At 40.5% G+C, this 21,720-nt stretch overlaps 1 protein-coding gene across 1 annotated transcript in view; it reads left to right on the top strand.

The window, feature by feature from the left end:
• The window catches only part of Mdm4 (MDM4 regulator of p53), a 45,093-nt gene extending 24,325 nt beyond the window's left edge, over nucleotides 1-20,768 (top strand). The window contains exons 6-11 of the mRNA XM_051147408.1: nucleotides 3,038-3,105; nucleotides 3,839-3,938; nucleotides 6,331-6,491; nucleotides 11,860-12,006; nucleotides 14,863-14,934; nucleotides 19,972-20,768. Coding sequence (XP_051003365.1) covers nucleotides 3,038-3,105; nucleotides 3,839-3,938; nucleotides 6,331-6,491; nucleotides 11,860-12,006; nucleotides 14,863-14,934; nucleotides 19,972-20,541 — 1,118 coding nt within the window. The 3' untranslated portion in view covers nucleotides 20,542-20,768. The remainder of the gene's footprint in view (nucleotides 1-3,037; nucleotides 3,106-3,838; nucleotides 3,939-6,330; nucleotides 6,492-11,859; nucleotides 12,007-14,862; nucleotides 14,935-19,971) is intronic.
• Nucleotides 20,769-21,720: the final 952 nt, after the last annotated feature.

Raw genomic sequence — 21,720 nt, 5'->3', positions numbered from 1 at the left:
TGAGTTTATTAGTTATGAGGAGGGAATGGGCTGTTTTAGAGTCTGGTTTCCAAAAAGGTGGGGTAGAGATGCTACGGCAGTATGCATGGCATTCTCACTGTCTCCTCTTTTGATTGCCTAAGTTAGATTTGAGAAATACCATCCAAGTTATATTGTCTTGCTACTTCTTGCTCATGATCACGGAAGTAAAGAATCTTCCTGAATCTCTTTCCATGTTAGTAAAAGACATTGAGAGAGGAGGAGCTTTGCAAATAAATGAGAGGCAACTTTATTGCAATTCAACCATTTGTGAACTAAAACTTTCTTTGGAAAGTCACTGAGGGCTTGAAGTACATGAAGAATTTTATAATTTTGATGTGTATATTCAGATAAACTTTTCTGTTCCATCCTCTCTGTAGTGTATAAAGAACATTTCTTTAACAACTTAGTTCATTTTTACAGCCACCCTGTGAGGAGGTCTTAGAAGTAAAGAAGCAGAGGTTTTATTGTTATTTTATAATCCAATTGATGATTTGCCCGGTATCAGATTCATGGTCATTAGCCAGTCCTTGCACTACCACACACTGATATGTCCATAACCTTTTTTTTTGTTTTTTGTTTGTTTTTTGAGACAGGGGTCTCTCTGTGTAGCCTTGGCTGTCCTGGACTTGCTTTGTAGACCAGGCTGGCCTCGAACTCACAGCGATCCGCACCCTTAACCCTTTTTAACTCTAATAGAATTTGCTCACCCTCCTAATTTTTTGGACACATATTTTCCCTCTGAATGCAAAGTTCTTAAAACATTTATTTATTTAACTTAAGTTATTTTTTATTTCATGTGCATTGGTGTTTTGCTTGCATATATGTCTGTGAGAGTGTTGGATCTCCTGGAGCTGGAGTTACAGACAGTTGTGAGCTGCCATTTGGGTCCTGGGAATTGAACCCAGGTCCTCTGAAAGAGCATCCAGTGCTCTTAACCACTGAGCCATCTCTCCAGCCCACATTTTTATTTATTTATTTACTTAGTTTTGATTTTTTTTTTTCCCCCCTCGAGACAGGGTTTCTCTGTGTAGCCTTGGCTATCCTGGACTCACTTTTCATACCAGGCTGGCCTTGAACTCACAGAGATCCACCTGCCTCTGTCTCCCAAGTGCTGGGATTAAAGGTGTGCACCACTACCACCCAGCCCCATTTTTATTTTTATTGTCATTCTGAAGAAACTTTGTACTTAAAAGCCACAGAATCCTGATAAGATGATGAACACCTGCAATCCCATTACTTGGGAGGCAGAGATGGGAGACTAAAGTTTCAGTCTGGTGTGGCTACATAGCTACCCAGTTTCAGGGGAAAAGAATGAAGTGTTTAGTGTGTTCCTTACCTAGATGCCCTCACTAGCAGTATGTAACATAACCATAGCATAATGATGCCTTGGGAAATTGCTGCAGAAAACTTTTAAATAATTTTTAAAAAGCACATTATTATATAGGGAATTTTGCAAGGAGTTTGGATTGTCTGCTCTGACTTGCTCTTATGGTTAGGGCTTATGGTTGAATGTCTCTGTTGACCTGAAAACAATTGGATTGCATATATTTTATTTGAAAGGACAAATGAAAAATTGCTTTTCTTATAACTTTATACCATTGCAAGGGGGTTAGATCTTTATCTGTTTTGATTGTTAAATAAAATGGTCATTATTTAAATTAAAGGTGGTTCTAAATATCTACAACTTCCTCAGGTGTACTAATAAAACAGATGTAACAAGCTTTGAGATTAGTTTTAAATTTCTTTGTATATATTTATAGATAATTCTTTATAGGTAATTTATTTTTGCTTGTGCATAAGAAAAAAAAGAAAAAGAAGAGCTTCACCTGCATTTTGTTAGTTTGATCTTGCTTTGAAGATGACTTTAGTAAGAAAATGCTCTCTCTGGACTTCTCATTTAGCTATGAAAATGCTCCTAGAAATGGTATTACAATTTTGAAAAACTTGTGTTTTGTCCAAAATGACTGAATTGTCAGAGTAGTTGCAGAGTCTGGATCTGGGTTCTTATCAGTCTCATGGCTGCTGCTGTTTTTCACGAACTGCTTCTCTCTGGCTCTGCTAGTGGCTGGTGAACCCAGTCCTCAGCAGGCACACCAGGCTTGTAGTCATGGTGTAGGTCAGGCTGGTGTTTCAGTAGCTTGTTCTTTTCTGTAGTCTTGGTTGTACCTTTTTTTCACCGGAGGGGGACTTTTGTAAGCTTTGGGATGCAGTTCCCTCTTCAGCTAATGCAAACTAGGGATGTCTGCCAGGCCTGGGATATGGCTCAGTGGGTTAAAGGACTTGCTGTGCAAGCCTGACCTGAGTGTGATCCACAGAAGCCACTGGGGAAGGAGAGTACTGACTCCCACTCCACACTTCCCAATGCAAGGGGACCCGAGTGCCCATTATATACAGCAGTAGTAGGCAAGAACAAAGAATTTCTCTCTACTCCACAGCCTTTCTTTTCTCCTTCTGTTGATTGTTGGGAGAGAAACATTCTTTTTTTTTTTTTAAGTTTGTAGTCACTGAGAAGACGACTTAATGACCGTTTGTGTTCAGGAGATTGGCATTTAAGAATGCAGGTTCGTTTGAAGATGGAATTGTTTTGTGAAACAAGTCTGGCACATTCCTGGTTTTCAGGTCTAGTAATACAATACTTAAAAACACAAACAAAAATAAGCAAATAATTTTTATTGTTTTATAAGACAGGCAGTTTGCTAAAATAGGGAGGGATGAACACACCCTGTTTTCTGATCACTTTTTGCATAACAATCTGAACACGAGCCATGGAAGAGCATATTCAGCCACTCTCGCTTTCCTCCAGATTGATCTGGGGTTGTCTTTTAACGTGGCCTTGTCTCAGTTTTGTCATTTTTAGCAGTTTTGGCTTTTCCCCCGTCTTGAGCATGAGAGTCTTCCAGGTAGAAGTCCCTCTATAGAGAAAACAAGGCTGCCTCAGGTCTGTCAGCTAAGGGTTCTGTGTGGACAGAGTGGTTACTACCAGGGAAGGTTTTCCTTTTGTTTACTTGCTATCCAGATGCTGCTCAGACTCTCGCTCTCGCACAGGATCAAAGTGTGGATATTCCAAGTCAAGACCGACTGAAGGTAAAATCACCACACGGTGACTTCTTTTCTTGTACAGAGTGGCCCCTTCTCTGTACCTGTGGATCTTGGGCTCCCAAGGCCTTTTCATGAATGTGGTAAGGATTTAATAAGAAAAGTCCTTGGGAGTTCACAGACCAGGGACAGAGTGAACCTTCTCTGTTCTGCCCTAACAGAGTTCCAGTCTCTGAATGTGTCTTTGGGATGTAGCACTTCTTATTTCACTTCTTCCAGTTGCTCTCTTTCTTCCTCTCTGTCTGTGTGTGTGTGTTCACGCATGCGCGTGTTCAAGATGGTATGTATTTGGGTATTTGAGGAATTGTTGTATTACACTGTAGCAGGCTCATTGTAGTTACGTTCATGTCATACCATTTCCTAAAGTTTCTTCAAACCTGGGGAAACTTTAAGATCATCTTGGAATATGGTGAGGGTGTTACATGCTTTCTGAATTATGCTTTATAATGAAGTAGGCAATGCAGACAGTCCGATTTTCAGTAGTGTATTTTATCCTCTGTATAGAGGTTATCCCCCTTCCCAAGTCTGGGATTTTGCTAGCCCTGCTGGTGGTGTTGAGAGGTGTTGTGTTGCTTTACTTGACGACTCTTGTCAGCTGCAGAGCTCTCTTTCTTGTGCATAACCCATTGTGTTGCACACTAACTGGTGAACCAGAATGGAACTGCTACATCCCCTGGTCGCAGTCACTTCAGCTGTACTGATGGACACCCTTCCCTTTCAGCATAGTGCAACAGAGTGCTCCAATTCCAGAAAAAGAACAGAAGATGATGATAGAAATACACCGCCTACCTCACAACGTAAACGCAGAGATTCTGGAGGAGGTAAGCGTTAGATCAGACATCTCCCTTCCTCCTTCATTCGTATTGTAGGGTGACATCTATCCAGATAGTAGGTGTTCTTTGGCAGCTTGTGGACAGTGGGTAGTACAGGACCCTTCTTCCATGAGCCAGCGAGCTCAAGAGGATACTGCCTGACCGAGTGTGCTCTTGCTGTGCTCTCTGTGGTACACTCAGTATACTCAGCCTTTTGAGTTTTGGTTGTTCCTTATAGATTTCATATTTTGACTTGGCTTTTATCTTTTGAGGTGGCAGCTATTTTTAAAGATTTAAAGTTTGCAAAATGGCCAAAGTAGCGGCACAATAAATTTAATAGCACAGAGGCGAACATTAGATAGTAAGTTGAGTAGTTCTGTTGCCTTGGTGGAGAGCTTTTCATCTTTGTACACACATGGTCAGGGTGTGAGTTAACTGGTATTTTGGAAGGTTTTAAAAAATATTGTAACACCATCTTCTGAAGTTATGGAGTCTTTTTTTTTTAAGTATGAAACCATAAATTCCCCAAAGGTATTTAGTTTGTGGCATAATGTTTTCTAGTAACTGGTTCCTGGTTCATAGTTGGATCAAAGGCAGGTTAGACTTTCGATTATATCTCACAAAGTTATGTTGTTAAAGTTGTTTTATGTGTTTAAATCAACTTTGAATTAGTTTGTCATGCTGGATTGTGCTCTCTGTATTTGAATGTAAATTGAATTTTAATCTTTGCCTTTACATTGCAGTTATTTAGGCTTTTAATTGTCATTTCATTTAGCTGCAAATTCCTCTTTTCTACTCACAAAAAGCTGTTTAAAATGACAGTTGAAGATACTATGTGTGGGCTGGAGAGATGACTTAGAGAGTAACAGCACTGACTGCTCTTCCAGAGGACCTGAGTTCAATTCCCAGCAACCACATGGTGGCTCACAACCATCTATAATGTGATCTGATGCTCTCTTCTGGCCTGTAGGCACACATGCAGGCAGAACACTGCATAAACAAATAAATCTTAAAAAACGAAAAAGACACTATGTATAAGTTGTGATAGAAATTTAGGAGTGAATAGTTCTAGAGTGTCCAGGAAGATCTATAGGTAGAAAAGACAACATTTTACCTGCGGAAAGAATTAACTATTCATATTTCTCTCATAATACGTTGTAGAGCTTGAGTACATGAGGATAACTTTAATGATTCTGTCTTGGGAATTGGTTTCTGATCATTACAGTAGTGAATGTGTGAAAATGTAATTCTTGTTTTTCTGACCATAAATGTGAGTATGGTAACAACAGGGTGTAATTAGTTGGTCTCTGGCAGGGACCAATTTATGGCAGAAATCTTTGAATCATATGTGCTTGGGCATATTTATGCTTCTGTGACTGCAATTACCAGGTCCAGGGCATTGGGAAGAGGTAGAAGACAGGAAGTAGGGAAGGGCACAGCACTACAAACAGGACTAGCAAGCGGGAAAGAAAAGCTTGCTATAACAAACAGCAAGATGAATGTAGTAACTGTCAAAGTCTTCTACTTAAAATACAAGGGGCCTTGTCATCTGTGTTACTTTTAAGTACTGATCTCTCAAGGAGCCCTTGATCTAGGAAAGACACACAAGCTGGACAGTGGTGGCGCACACTTGGGGAGGCAGAGGCAGGCAGATCTCTGTGAGTTCAAGGCCAGCCTGGTCTACAAAGCAAGTCTAGGACAGCCAAGGCTAAACAGAGAATCCCTGTCTCGGACAAAAAGAAAGAAAGAAAGAAAGAAAAGAAAAGAAAAGACACAAATGCATTTTTTGGGACAGTTTAGAGTTCTCTATTCATAGTGCTTATTACCTAAGAAAACATAGGCATTATTGATAAATGTCCCAAATATGTAGAACCGTAAGATTTCTTTAACCTATGGCTCCTTGCTTTGATCTCAGGGTTGGGCTACTGTGTTACTATTATTTGCAATCCAGTGGCTAAGCCATTATCAGAACATATATTATAGTAAATTGAAACAACACTTCTTTGTTTTTTGCGGCAGGTTTTACTATATAGCCCTAGCTAGCCTGGGTCTTGGTATGCACTGGGATTAAAGGCACGTGTATACTACCAGGCCTGCTTCTAAGTCATGTTCATTATTACAGTGTTAGAAATGGTTAACAGATCAAAAAGACCATTTTGAAATCCTTTTAGAAGAGTGTATTCAGATACAGGTGTCCTGTAGTGCTGCTGCTCAGTGTCATTGATTGCTGATGAAACCTAAGTGGGAGATAGGAGCCATGCCACTCAGGTGCTTGATTTCTGCTTCTTTCTTACTTAGCATAGGAGTTTCTCTTTACTTATTTTACAAAGATTGTTAAGTACTCTGAGAAAATCTTGGTTTTTCTTTATTACCTATAGTTGTTTTCATGTGTTTTCTGTAGATGAAGACTTGATAGAACATTTAACTCAAGATGAGACATCTAGGCTGGACCTTGATTTTGAGGAGTGGGATGTTGCTGGCCTGCCATGGTGGTTTTTAGGGAACTTGAGAAACAAGTATATATCTAGAAGTAATGGCTCAACCGATTTACAGACAAATCAGGTAAAAGTCACGTCTGAGGGAAGCTGTTTTGCTTGTGTTTTGGTTTGCTTACTCTGACTATATTACACTTAGCTAAGAATTTTTACTGCTTTCTTTGTTTCATCTGTGTGTCTTATGCTTGGATCTAGTCCTGACTTTCCAAATTCCACATTGAACTCTCTGTATACATTGTGTTCACTTTTATAGAATCTGACTTTGAACATGAAATTGATGTTTTTTTTTAGCTAACACTCCTTCTCTATAATTAATAACTCTACCCAAAGAGATGCTGACTTCTTTCTCTGTCATATACACGCAGGTTGTCAGGACTTTATCCAGAACACTTCAGAAGCTAGCTTATTTATTTATTCTTACTGCTTTGACTGTCATAACTAACACAACTTAAGATTTTTTTTTTTAAATTCTCCCCTGCCCCCCCACATACACAAACACATACACAGAGTTTATCTGTATAACAGCCTTGGCTTTCTTGGAATTCACTTTGTAGACCAACCTGGCTTTGAGCTCACAGATCCACCTGCCTCTGCCTCCAGAGCACCACCACCTGGTGCCCTTACTCTTTTTTTTTTTTTTTTTTAATTTTATTTATTATATATACAGTGCTCTGCCTGCATATACACCTGCAGGCCAGAAAAGGGTACCAGATCACATTATAGATGGTTGTGAGCCACCATGTGGTTGCTGGGGAGTTGAACTCAGGACCTCTGGAAGAGCAATCAGTGCTCTTAACCTCTGAGCCATCTCTCCAGCCTGGTGTCGTTATTCTTTTTCATGTAGGTAGTTGAGCAGTTTTACCCCACAGCTACATTTCTTGATTTTAACATTTTTGGTTTTTAAAAACACTTACATGCGTGCATGTGTGCACATTTCTTCAGTCTTGGGTTCCAGGACCAGGCATGAATTCCCTCCTGTGGAATGGTCCTCATATCTATTCCGGAAGTGGTTGGTTAATCCCACACAGACCATTATTGCACCTGTAGACACATCTTGCCTGATAAGTTGCTATTATAGGGTTCTTCCCACCCTTAAAGCTAAGACCATTCCTACAGGAGTACATTTTGTTGTTTTTTGTGAGTCTTGACTGTAGCTGTCCTGGAATTTACTGTGTAGACCAGGTTAGCCTGGAACTCACAGAGATTCTCCCTCCTCTGCCTCTGGGATTAGGGGTGTACATTTTTTTAATGAGTAACTTGCATTACTGCCATCCTTCTGCTGCCATCCTTCAGCGCATCAGAAAACAAGTAGAATACGGTCTAGACTCCTTGTCTTCACCAGTCTTCTTTGTTCACTGCCTGTGCTCTAGGCACACAAGGCTTCAATCTTGTAGCTCAGAGTTCCTTCTTCCCTGAGGCAACTTAAATATGTCTTCTGCTTTATAAAATATTCCTCTTTCAGGGGCTGGAGAGGTAGCTCAGTGGTTAAGAGCACTGCCTGCTCTTCCAAAGGACCCGGGTTCAATTCCCAGCACCCACATGGCAACTCACAAATGTCTGTAACTCCAAGATGTGACACCCTCACACCAATGTACATAGATTAAAGTTAAATAACATATTAAAAAAAATATTCCTCCTTCAAATCTATATATTTCCTTCTCGTGATTTAGGACTTGACTTGAATGTAATTTATTTTTAGAGGTCATCATCACTGGTTCCAAAGTTACTATGTTGCATATTTCCAGAGGGGTCCATTTCTTTGTAGACATGCACTTCTAAGTAATACAGGGACAACCACGCTGGAGGTTGAACCCCTGGACACTATAGAAAATGTAAAGGCCAAGATCCATAATAAGGAAGGAATTCTCCTGACCAGCACAGGCAGATCTTTGCTGGTAAGCAGCTGGAAGATGGCTGCACTTTGTCTGACTATAACATTAAAAGAGTCCACTCTTCATCTTGTGTTGAGACTTTGTGGTGGTGTTGCTACTTGCCTCTTGTAAGAAGAATAAGCATAAGAGGAAGAAGGTTAAGTTAGCTGTGCTGACTATAAGGTAGATGAAAATGGCAAAATTAGTCTACTTCGTTGAATGTCCTTCTGATGAATGTGGTGCTGAGTTTTCACGACTAGCCACTTTGACAGACATTACTGTGTCAAGTGTTGTCTGACTTACTGCTTTAACAAGCCAGAAAACAAGCAGTTGTGTTTGAGTTAATAAAAAGAAGGAACCAAAAAAAAAAAAAAAAAAGAATAAAGTTAGTATATAAAGCAAGTTATATCTTTTTTTTTTTTTTTGAGACAGGATTTCTCTGTGTAACAGCCCTGCTTGTCCAGGACTTGCTTTGTAGACCAGACTGGCCTCAAACTCACAGAGATCCACCCGCCTCTACCTCCTAAGAGCTGAAATAAAAGCTTTTTTCTTTTTTCTTTTCGAGACAGGGTTTCTCTGTGTAACAGCTCTGGCTGTCTTGGAACTAACTCTCTAGTCTAGAAGTGCTGGGATTAAAGGTGTGTGCCACCACCATCTGGCAAAAACTTTTATTAATAACAAAAATGAGTAAATAAATAAGCAAGCTGGACATTTAGAATGTGAATCAACTTTCAAGACAATGGCATTAGTACTTAGCAATTTTATATCTATATATCTATATGTTGTTTATTTGGTGGGGGGAGGACTTTTTGAGACAAGGTCTCTCTGTGTAGCCTTGGCTTACAGTCACTTTGTAGATCAGGCTGGCCTCGAACTCACAATGATCCGCCTGCCTCTGCTTCCCGAGTGCTGGGATTACAGGCGTGCCCCACCACGCCCGGCTCTGTTTTGGTTTTTTGAGACAGGGTTTCTCTGTAGCCTTCGCTGTCCTGGAACTCCCTTTGTAGACCAGGCTGGCCTCTGAACTCACCAAGATCTCCTGTCTCTGCCTCTCGAGTGCTGGGATTAAAGACGTGTGCCACCATGCCCAGCTTCTCATTTTTGTTTTTGAGACAGGGTTTCTCTGTGTATCCCTAGCATTCATTCTGTTGACCAGGCTGGCCTTGAACTCAGATCTATCTGCCTCTGCTTCCTAAGTGCTAGGGTTAAAGGCCTGTAACATCACCACATGGCTTATGTATTTTTTTTTTTTACAAAATAAAATATAATAAGATAAAAACCATCACATCAAAGTTGAACAAAGCAAACCAACAAAAGAGCCCCCAAGAGAAGGTGTTAAGAATTAAGAGACCTACTTGTTCAACCAATTGGGAGACCCTTAAAAATAGTAAACTGAAAGCTTTAATATACGCAGAAGACCTGGTGCAGACCTTCGCAGGCCCTGAGTTTCATTTACTGCTTCTGTCTCTGGATTTATATGAGCGTTGCTCAGTTGATTTAGAGGGCTTGTAAATCATTCTTAATGTTCCTTCATCTCCATTTTCTTCCTGTCTTCTACCTGGTGGCCCATTTCTCCCCCCTTAGCCTCCAACTTTTGGTTTCATGTCACATGTATTTGATGTCTCTTCCAACTCCTTAATATCTCTATATTTTCCTTGATAGTTTAATGATTAAACCCCCACTACCCAACACACACAATTAAAATCTAGAACATGCATATGACAGATTGCATTCAGGTATGTCTTTCTGAGCCTGGTTTATTTCACTTAACATAATAAAATGCCATTGTTTCAGCCGGGCGTGGTGGCGCATGCCTTTTTTTTTTTTTTGGTTTTTCGAGACAGGGTTTCTCTGTGTAGCCTTGGCCATCCTGGACTCGCTTTGTAGACCAGGCTGGCCTCGAACTCACAGCGATCCGCCTGCCTCTGCCTCCCGAGTGCTGGGATTAAAGGCGTGCGCCACCACTCTGGCTCATATTTTCTTTATTCATCTTGTTGATGAACATTTAGGGTAGGTCCATTTCTTAGCTGTTGGGAGAAGTACAGCAGTAAACCTGGATGTGCAAGTATGTATGTAGTAGGACTTAGAGTGCTTTGAGTATATACTGGAGTGGAAAAGTTTTTATATGAAAATTTCATACTGATTTCCATGGTGACTACATTAGTTGTTGTTTGTTTTGGGTTTTTTCGAGACAGGGTTTCTCTGCGTAGCCTTGGCTGTCCTGGACTCACTTTTGTAGACCAGGCTGGCCTCGAACTCACAGCGATCCACCTGCCTCTGCCTCCTGAGTGCTGGGATTAAAGGCGTGCCCCACCACACCTGGCTGATGACATTAGTTTTGTTGTTGTGCATGTGATTATATTATTTTCCCACTAGGAATCTATAAGCATTCTTTTTCATTGTTTGGTGTTTGTTTTCTTGTCTTTGTCGTAATTGACATTCTCAATTGCGCTTGCTACTTTAGGTTTTATATTTGTATTTACTATTTGTTTAATCTCAAAGAAGTATAAGACCAAGGCCTTTTCACTGTTCACCCCCTGAGTGCCTGGTACATAGTATCTGTTACATAGTAGGCATTCAGTGAGTATTGATCATAATAACAGCAGCAGAGCACAAAGACCTGTGTAAACTATCCTATGGATAATGGGCTGGAGATACTGTTGAGAAGTTAAGAATGCTTACTGTTCTTGCATAGGACCTGGTCCACTTCTCAGCATCCACATGGTAACTCACAGCTGCTTATAGCTCCAGTTCCAGAGGATGCCCTTTTCTGGCCTTTGTGGGAGCTGCATGCAGCAAAACGCCTATACACATAGAATTAAAATAAATCCTTACAGGGCCTGGAGAGATGGCTCAGAGATTAAGAGCACTGACTGCTCTTCCAGAGGTCCTGAGTTCAATTCCCAGCACATGGTGGCTCACAACCAGCTATAATGTGATATGATGGCCTCTTCTGGCCTGCAGGTGTACATGCAGGCACAATACTGTATACATAATAGTAAATACATAAATCCTTAAAAAATAAATCCTTACAAACATGACTGTAGATGAACACAGAAAGTTAAGTCTGTATGTGTCAGATGTCGTTGAAAGCGTCAGAAAGTAGTTGTATGTAGTGATGCATGTGTACAGTCTGAGCACTTAGAGGTCAGGGCCAAGAGGATGTTGAGTTTGAGGCCAGTCTCGGCTAGAAACACAGATTTTCAAAAGTGTCCCATTCAAAGAATTGGATTTCTCTGGAAAGCATTTCATTGGTCACTAAATTAGGAAGGGATATGTCAGAAAGCACACATTTGTCTAGATTTTCACTTACGGAGACTGTTAAACATGTGTGTTTAGTAGAACAACTTTACTGTTTCTTGTATATTGTACTTTATTTACTGTTTTAAAAAAAATCCTTATTCTATTTTATAACCATAGAAGGTGCGGAGACCTGCTGAATGAAGACTTGTCTGTTGGGGAAAGGCATGGCGTTTGTTCTCTGGTTGACATGTGAAGACATTAAGTTGGTTCAGCATCTCTTAAGTCACTATTGCAAAACTCACTTTTGTTTTTCTCTGTTAGGATATAGGTACTGCCATTGTTTCAGACACTACGGACGATTTGTGTTTTTTAAATGAGTCAGTGTCAGAGCAATTAGATGTTGGAATAAAACTTGAAGCTGCTAATTCTGAGCAAGCAAGTGAAGTAGGGAAAGCAAGTAACAAAAAGGTATGTTTGACCATTTTCACTCTGATTGTATCAGTGTTCATAGAACTGTCTGTTCAGGTGTTCAACATTTCTCTACGCCCAGTTTTAAGATTTAGATTAAGTTAGACAAGGCTGCCTTAGAAATGAGCCAAGATTAATGGAGAAGTTCTTGTTGCATTAGGGACATGTTGCTAATCCCCTTTTGTGGTCTCATTGTGGAGTGTTTCTTCTAGAAACCTTTGCTCACAAGGCAAAGCTGTAAATGGCCCTAACAGTTTCTGTTACAAGAGAAAGATCCTTGTATTTTAATGACCTTGGTAGCTTTGTAACCACTTTATAACTAAATAGGAAAAAAGCAATTTTTTTGTGTGTTTTTTTGTTCTTTGTTCTTTGTTTTTCCAGCCAGAGTTTCCTCTGTATAGATTTGCTGTGTAGACCAGGCTGGCATCGAATGCACAGTGACCTGCCTGCCTCTGCTTCCCAAGTAGAAAAAGCTAATTTTAAAACCTATTTTAAAGTCAGTATGATTTTCTTGTATTTGAAGAAGGAAGCTGGGGCTGGAGAGATGATGGTCTAGTGCTTCAGAGCCATTCCTGCTGCTCTTCTAGAGGACTTAAATTCAGTTTCTAGCACCCATATCTGGTGACTCACTGTTTTCTCACTCCAGCTCCAGGGATCTAGTGCTCTCTTTTGGCCTCTTTGGACACTGTGTTTGCATGTACAAACGCACATGTATACACATAATTAAAAATAAAAATCATAAAACAAAAGGGGTTAGAACTAGGTGTGGTAGTACACACCATTAATCCCAGCACTGGGAGGCAGAGGCAGGTGGGTGGATCTCTTGAGTTTGAGGACATGCTGGTCTACAGAACTAGTTCCAGGACAGCCAGGGCTACACAGAAATCCTGTTTTGAAAAGGCTTAAGAAAAGAAAACAAAGCCGGGTGGTGGTGGCGCATGCCTTTAATCCCAGCAGAGGCAGGTGGATCGCTGTGAGTTCGAGGCCAGCCTGGTCTACAAAGTGAGTCCAGGACAGCCAAAGCCACACAGAGAAACCCTGTCTCAAAAAACTAAAGAAAAAAGAAAAGAAAAGAAAAGAAAACAAAATTGGAACTCTTGGTTCCATAGTGTGAGCACACACAGTTAAAACAGCTTTGGGTGTCAGGATTGGGCAACAGAGCTAGTGCTTAGCACGTAGATATTTCAGTAATTACCGTTGATTATATGTGCGAAAATACCATACAAGACCCATTATTTTGTACACTAACTGAAGGAAGATCTTTTAAAAAAGACAAAATTAAAAAAAGCCACTAAATAAATGTTGCAGTAGATAAAGACAACAACAAAAATGCTGTGTGCAGGAGAGATGGCTCAGTGGTTATAAGAGCTGGTTGCTCTTCCAGAGGACCTGAGTTCAATTCTCATCAACCACATGGTGCCTCACAACCATCTGTAATGGGATCTCATGCCCTCTTCTGGTGTGTGTGAAAACAGACCACTAATAAAAATAAATAAATAAAACCATTTTAAAAAACAAACAAACAACAACAAAACAAATGCTGGGCTGCAGAGATGACTCAGAGGTTAAGAGCACTGCTGCTCTTCCAAAGGTCCTGAGTTTAATTCCCAGCAACCACATGGTGGCTCACAACCATCTAGTGAGATCTGGTGTGCTCTTCTGGCCGCAGGCGCTCTTGTAGGCAAAACACTGTATAAATAATAAATATAAATAAATCTTGGGAAAACAAAACAAAAGGAATGCTGGGTCAAATTGGGCCATCTCACTCATACAATTTTTCATAGGAATTTGGGTTGTTTGCAACAAATATACCTTAGGTTCTCCAGACCTGTTAAAACAACACCAGAAGGAATGTTGGGGACTAAAATGAAGATTAGATAGTTTGGACATTTTCATATAAAAGAATGGGGTTTAAAATACTTGAACTGTTAAGAGAAAATCATAGTCCCACCCTGTTGTCCTGGATAGCCCAGAAGTCACAGAGCTCCCCTTGCTTTTGCCTCTTAAGTACACAGATTACAGGCCTGTGCTACCATGCCCAGCTAATTAATTCTTGAGAAAAGGGCACCCCTGTATCTCTGTTTGACCTGGAACCCAATATGCAGGCTAAGTAAGTAGGCCCTGACCTTATGGGCACTCTTGCCTCTGCCTACAAAATGTTAAGATTACCAGTCTGCACCACCACACCTGGGTTTAAATTTCTAGATAAAAAAAAATTGAGATGCCATCCACATTTTATTCTCCCTTTTGCTCCCCTCTCCTTTCTTCCCTCTCTTTGCTCCACTCTCCTTTCTCTCTTCCTCCTTTCAAGACAGGATCTCACTTTTAGACCAGGCTGGTCTTGAACTCACAGAGATCTGTCTGTTTCTGCCTCCCACCTGCTGGTAGTAACGGTGCACTAGCACACTTGCCTGTGTTCACATCCCTTGACTTTGATTCCTGGTCTGTAGGCAGGCTTGTGTAAGGTAGCTAGATTGTCACATAGCTTTATTCTTGAATGTGGAAAGTTTTAAAGTGCTCTATTTCATTCTTTACAGCCACCAAGATTCACAAGATAAAAATCTCTGTATAGTAATTGCTCTTTTTATATTCCTGGCACTTGTTTTTTTTGAAACTGTGATTTTGGATACCTCTTGTCTGAATATAGAAGATATTTGATAACGCTGTGGCTACTTTCGGTCATTTGTGCTCCTAACATGTCAGCTATATGTCTACAGAATTAAGGTTTTAGTCTCACATTTATATTGCCTCCTTTTTAAGTGGTAGTATTGTGGGACAGAGTTTTAACTTATAGCTCTTCATCACTTGCTTTCAGATAGTGTCACATTTCTAAATGAGGTCTCTTTATCTTCCCAGGTGATTGAGGTGGGAAAAAGTGATGATCTTGAATCCTTAAGTGATGATACGGATCTGGAAGTTACTCCTGAGGTAAAAACTGTTTTGCTGTGGCCACATTTTAGCTGAATCCTAGTTCCTATGCATTGAAGACTTAATTTTTTTCCTGTTTCTGTCTACTTTTCCTAGTTGGTAAGATGTGTTTGGTTCTTTATCATCTTAAGATTTTAGGGCTAGAGAGATAGCTCAGCTGTTAAAAAGCACTTGCTGCTCTTCCAGAGGTCCTGAGTTCAGTTCCCAGGAACCACTTGGTGTCTCACAACCACCTATAATGTGATCTGATGACCTCTTCTGGTATGCAGGTGTATGTGCAGAACACTTTAAATAAATCAACCAACCAACCCACCAACCAGTCAATCTTTTAAAAAAGAGTTTTAAATTGGAATTTGAGAAGATAAAGAGTAATTTGGAGCCGGGTGTGGTGGTGCACGCCTTTAATCCTAGCACGCCGGAGGCAGAGGCAGGTGGATCTCTGTGAGTTCAAGGCCAGCCTGGTCTACAAAGTGATTCCAGGACAGCCAAGGCTACATAGAGGTGCCCTGTTTTTTTTTTTTTTTTGTTTTTTTTTGTTTTGTTGTTTTTTTAAACAAAAACAAAAAAACAAAAACAAAAAAACCCAAACCCCCCAAAACCTAAATAACAACCAAAAAGGTAATTTGGTCTAATATTTTCCCTCTTTTGGAAAAGATGATCAAATACCTCTGTTCCTGCCATCAAATTTGGGACAGCACATGAGGAGATGGTTTGATGGGTAAAGCACGTTTTATGAAAGCATGTAGACCTTGTTTTGAATCCCCAGAACCCATGAAAAGCAGGCTTAGTAGTACATGTCTGTAATCCCAGTGTTCCTGTGGCAAAAAGGTAGAGACAGGAGAATTCTTGCAGGCTTACAGGTCGACTAGCCTGGCATGTGTAGTAACAAATGACAGGGACCGTATCTTTTTTGAGAAAGGATTTCTCTGTGTTATCTTGGCTGTCCTGGACTTGCTTTATAGATCAACCTGGCCTTGAACTCACAGTGATCCAACAGCCTCTGCCTCCCAAGTGCTGGGATTAAAGGCGTGCGCCACCACACTCAGCTAGGGACCTTGTCTTAAACAAGGTGGAAGCTGAAGAAGAATCCGTGAAATTACCCTCTGATTTCTCCAAGCATGGCTGTAGTCATACAAACACACACACACACACACACACACACCCATCCACACCTCCGATGAGATGGCTCAGTAGGCAAAGGTTCTTGCTCCCAAACCTAAACCTAACCACTTGAGGTCAATTGTTGGAACCTACATGGCACACGTGAACTCACACACACCCAAACTCCTATGTAATAACAATGAGAACTCTTTGGTTATCCAGCAGGAGGGATGCAGAGTTGTTCAGAGCAGTCCTCCATTACTTTTCCTCACTTGAACACCTTTCTCATCCTAAGGATAGTTCTATAAGTTAATGTAATATTCTGTGAGTTAGAAAAACATATTTGATCAGTATTTGTTAAAAAGATGCAAATGAGTCAGCCAGGGGTATTGCACTCAGGAAGCAGAGGTAGGTGTGTTTCTTGAGTTCCAGCTCAGCCTGGTCTACAGAATGAGTTCCAGGACAGCCAGGGCTACACAGAGAAACCCTGTTGAAATCCTGGGGGAAAAGATGCAAAGGAACCAGCTTAATTTCCATAGAGTTGATATTAATGGAGGGTTACAAAAGAAGAGTTGATAATTCAGCTTTTAGGTAATAGATCTTGTTACCAAGTGACAAGTAGTATCTAAACCTAAATGTATACATTGAGTTTTTTATTTCTTAAAATCAAATTTCCCTTGTAGATTACTCATTGTGGAAACAGATTAGGAGTTGAATAAAAAGGGTATTTCACATTTTGCTGCTTGGAGATAGAACTTTAATGTTGATTTAGCATAGATTCTCACCTCCTCTCCCTACTGCTATTGACTATTATGGTAATTCTTTGCAAATTATCTCCTATTGCAAAGATAAATGATAAAGCAGAACATAATTGGACTAGTACGTGTTCTTGACCATAATACAAATAGCTGAGATAAATGTTCTCATATTAATCAAACTTCTGTATCACTTGGGCACAGAAAAGCAAATAGGCAAATAAGCAAACAAACTTGGGCAAATAGATGGTATTTCATCAAGCCAAAGATGCCGTTGGACTTAATAAGCCCCGTTATGTACTATTAAAAAAAGTGATGGCAATTAAACCATAGCATATTATCAATTATGAATTCTAAATTATTATGATGGTCTTTTGAGTATTTATATGGCATTTTAGATGAGATTGAAGGGACCTAAACTGATGAGTGTTGTAGTTTAACGAATGGTCTATGCCTTGGCCTCTCATTCTAGACAGTTGAGTTATGACCTCCACACTTGTAGGGCTTGGCCTTTGCTCTTGTATATCAGTCACTTTCCTATTGCTGTGATAAAACATCACGACCAGGGCAACTTATAAAGAAAGCATTTCATTACACCTACAGTTTAGAGAGTTATAGTCCATGATAGCAGAGTGAAGGCACACTGGTAGAACTATTGATTTCTTACATATTAAGTGCTCACTGGGGAGGCATGGAGGCTTTTGAAATCTCAATCGGGCTTCCAGTTATACCTGTTCCAGTCAGGCCATGTCTTGGCTACTGTTCTATTGCTGTGAAGAGATACCATGACCAAGGCAACTCTTATAAAAGAAAGCATTTAGTTGGGGCTTGCATACAGTTGCAGAGGTTTAGTCCATTTTCATCCCAGTAGGGAGATGGATGGCATGCAGGCAAACAAGAAGTAATTTAGAGTTCTCCATCTGGATTCTCAGGTGCCAGGAAGAGACTTGACCTGCCTGTCTTGGGCTTTTGAAAATCTCAAAATCCACCTCTAGTGACATACTTCCTCCAACAAGGCATCACTTCCTAAATCTTTAAGATAGTGCCACTGCCTAGTGACCAACATTCAAATATGAGCCTATGGGGCCATTCTCAGTCAAACCACGACAGGCCCAACCCCTAATTCTTCCCTACAATCCAACCAACTAGGAACTAAGTATTCCAATGCTAGAGACTTGTAGGGGATATCCATTTAGACCACCACATCCTGAAGGAAATCATTGATTATATCAAAACCAGGTAATTCTAAATAGCTACCTTGGAATTAAGCAAGGCATTTAGAATTCATTAGGCTGTAGAGAAGTAGAAGGAAAATTACTTGGCATTCAAGGATACATTGATTTTTCCAAGGTGTAATTTGGGTATGCCATTAGCTACTATGATCCTGGTAGCAGGAGGCTGAAGAAAATAATTTTCTTTCTTTCTTTCTTTCTTTTTCTTCTTCCTCCTCCTCCTCTTCTTCATCTTCTTCTTTTTTGAGACAGGGTTTCTCTGTGTAGCCTTGGCTGTCCTGGACTCACTTTGTAGACCAGGCTGGCCTCGAACTCACAGCGATCCACCTGCCTCTGCCTCCCGAGTGCTGGGATTAAAGGCATGCGCCACCACCGGTCGGCTGAGTGCTGGCAATTTCAAGTCCCATTTTAGTTTTCCTTGTTGGTAAATTTTTTACTTTTTAATTTTTTTTTTAAGATTTATTTTTTATTAGATTTACTTATTTTATATAAGAGTGTTTTGTCTGTATGTATGTTTGCCATATGAGTGCTTGGTGCCCATGGAGGTCAGAAGAGAGGACATTGGATCCCTTGGAACTGGAGTTTATGGATGGTTATGACCTACCATGTGGGTACTAGGAATTGAATCCAGGCCTTTGCAAGAGGAACAAGTGTTCTTAACTGCTGAGTCATCTCCCCAGCCCGTTTTAAAATTTTTTATGTTTTGTGTTTGTATTTATGCTCACATGTGTTCTAGTACCCTTAAAGAGCCGAAAGAGGGCCTGAGATCCTGATCCTTTGAAGTTGAAGTTACAGGTAGTTTTCAGCTGCTCTACTTGGGTGCTGGGAACTGAACTTAGGTCTTTTGCAGTAGCAGCAAGCGCTCCTAAACACTGAGCCGTTTCTCCAGCTTCTTTAATGTTTGTTTTTGTTGGTGGTAGTGGGTTTTTGAGACAGGGTTTCTCTGTATAGCCCTGGCTGTCCTGGAACTCACAGAGATCCCCTCTGCCTTTCAAGTGCTGGGATTAAAGACATATACCACTAAGCTGGGCTCTTTTTTTTTCTTAAAGGTTTATTACTGGGCGCTGGTGGTGCATACCTTTAATCACAGCACTTGGGAAGTAGAGGCGGATCTCTGAATTAAAGGTGTTTTTCCTATGCCTATTCTATCTCCCAGATGATGAGATGGAGATGTGTTACATTTATAAATAATCTTTTTTTTTTTTTTTCTTTTTTGTTTCCCCCAAGACAGGGTCTCTCTGTGTAGCCTTGGCTGCCCTGGACTTACTTTGTAGACCAGGCTGGCCTCGAACTCAGAGAGATCCACCTGCCTCTGCCTCCCAAGTGCTGGGTATTAATGATAATCTTTAAAGCACTAAACTGGGCAAAACTCATCTCTTCTAACCCATCAATGCTATCCTGGCCCACTTACCAACCACATAGCTGCTACCTGTCCTCTATTCTCTCTCTAGTTGTTCCTGTTGTCCCTATGGTGACTCGCTCATTGCTTGTCCATCTCATGGTCAGGCCTCGTGGCTACCTCCTCATTCCCTGGTGACCTCTTCCCCCACCCCTGTCTACTCAGGCAGATCTCTGAGTTTGAGGCTGTCCTGGTGTACAAAGCGAGCCCAGGACAGCCAGTGCTCTATTACAGAAAGAAACCTTCTCTTCAAAAACCAAAATAATAATAACAACAATAAATAACTATCAATTTCTATTAGAAAAGAACAGTTGTGGCACTATTGGTGTAAAACTTGCACAGATTGTCTTCCTTCTGACTATAGAGTTTGTTCAGGTCTCAGGTTAGAGCACTGGTATGGAATGTCTTGACAAACACTTAAATGAGAATTTGGTCTGTTTTCCTTTTAAGATTATATTTTGTTGTTATTATGGGAGATAGTCAACACACACTTGTCTCAGTATCTTTTTTTTAACTGCAGTTTTAAATTGTTTCGCTTAACCTCTCGTAGGATGAGTGGCAGTGTACAGAATGCAAGAAGTTTAATTCTCCAAGCAAGAGGTACTGTTTTCGTTGCTGGGCCTTGAGGAAGGATTGGTATTCGGATTGTTCTAAATTAACTCATTCTCTCTCCACATCTAATATCACTGCCATACCTGAAAAGAAGGAGAACGAAGGAATTGATGTCCCTGATTGTCGCAGAACCATTTCAGCTCCCGTTGTTAGGCCAAAAGATGTGTATTTAAAGGAAGAAAATTCCAAGCTTGACCCTTGCAACTCAGTGGAATTTTTGGATTTGGCTCATAGTTCTGAAAGCCAAGAGACCATCTCAAGCATAAGAGAAGAAACAAGCATTTTTTCTGAGCAGAAAACGGAAACCGAAAGTATGGAAGATTGCCAGGATATCTTGAAGCTATGTAGCGTATGTGAAAAAAGGCCTCGGGATGGGAATATTATGCATGGGAAGACGGGCCATATGACGACATGTTTCCCATGTGCCAGGAGACTGAAGAAGTCTGGGGCTTCATGTCCTGTTTGTAAGAAAGAGATTCAGTTGGTTATTAAAGTTTTTGTAGCATAGCTGAGTCAGTTGCAGAGAACTATTAGGAAGACCAGGTCATTTATAAAAAATCAGTATTCTTAGAGGCAGAGGCACAATATCACCAATTTTGATGCCAGCCTGGGCCATATAGTGAGACCTTGGTTTTAAAAGAATCAGTATTAAGCATCTTTTATAAATGTGACCCATTGTATGTGTTTATTTATATAAGCATATATGGAATTTCAGAAGATCAGTTTTTGATGGTTTCATTAATTAGATAAATAAATTTCTTAGTTCCTCTAAATCTTAAATCTGAGAGGGAATAATACCAACACAAACATAATGCATTCTTTCATTCACTTGCCAAATTATTGTATGTATAATACATTAGTTGATTTAATCGCTACCCTGCTGTTATGTAATGCTCTTGAGGCATCAAAATCTAAAGTAGTTCATTAGAAAAATACTAGGGCTAACACTGGAAAAAACAAAACAAAACATATCTGATCAGTTGCTCACCGTAACCAAGTAAAGTCCTTGATCAGGGACCTTGAACTTAGGCTTCCCGTGTCTCTGCTGCCCAGGTGCTGTGCTTACAGGCTGCCCACCATGTGCAGTTAGAGCTCTTACCTTTAAAGCACAAGCATACATCTCTGCGCGGCCTCAGTTACCAGTTCTAGAAAGAGAAGGTACAGACTTTGTAGCCAACAATTTGCGTTTGTCTCTTGGAAGCTGGCTAGGTAATTTTGTACTCTGTGCCTCTGGAGTTGTTCACATTCTGAGCAGTGGCCTGTCAGAACACACGGAGAGGAGAGTGTAGCAGCTGAGAAAAGGGAGGGAAGCTGATTGATAATCTCTTTAATTCTGCTTAGTCATTTTAGACCATACTGATTTAGTATACCATTATACAAACTGAAGGTCTTCAGACTGAGTCCCTTATATCTATTTGTGTCCAGTGAACCCATGGAGGAGATCTTGGTGTTTTTCTGGGGATATGAATATATCATTTTAAAGACCAAGTGCCTAGACCTGTTGAATTTGGGGTCATCTAGCTGTCTTGACCTTTCCTATGGCTACTACTTGTAGAAAGTGGGAAGACACATAGTATCCATCCCATATTGTCCCTGCTGGACCAAGACTGCTGCGGCTTCTATAATTAGTATGCAGGGGTGGTTTGTTTGCGTTTGTTCTTGAACTGACCCCATGTTTCCCCTGTTC

Source organism: Acomys russatus, chromosome 6 (genome assembly GCF_903995435.1).
Source record: "Acomys russatus chromosome 6, mAcoRus1.1, whole genome shotgun sequence".
In the NCBI taxonomy this organism is placed as follows: Eukaryota; Metazoa; Chordata; class Mammalia; order Rodentia; family Muridae; genus Acomys; species Acomys russatus.
Note: the sequence above shows the minus strand (reverse complement) of the source record. Positions and strands in the feature narration are given on the sequence as shown.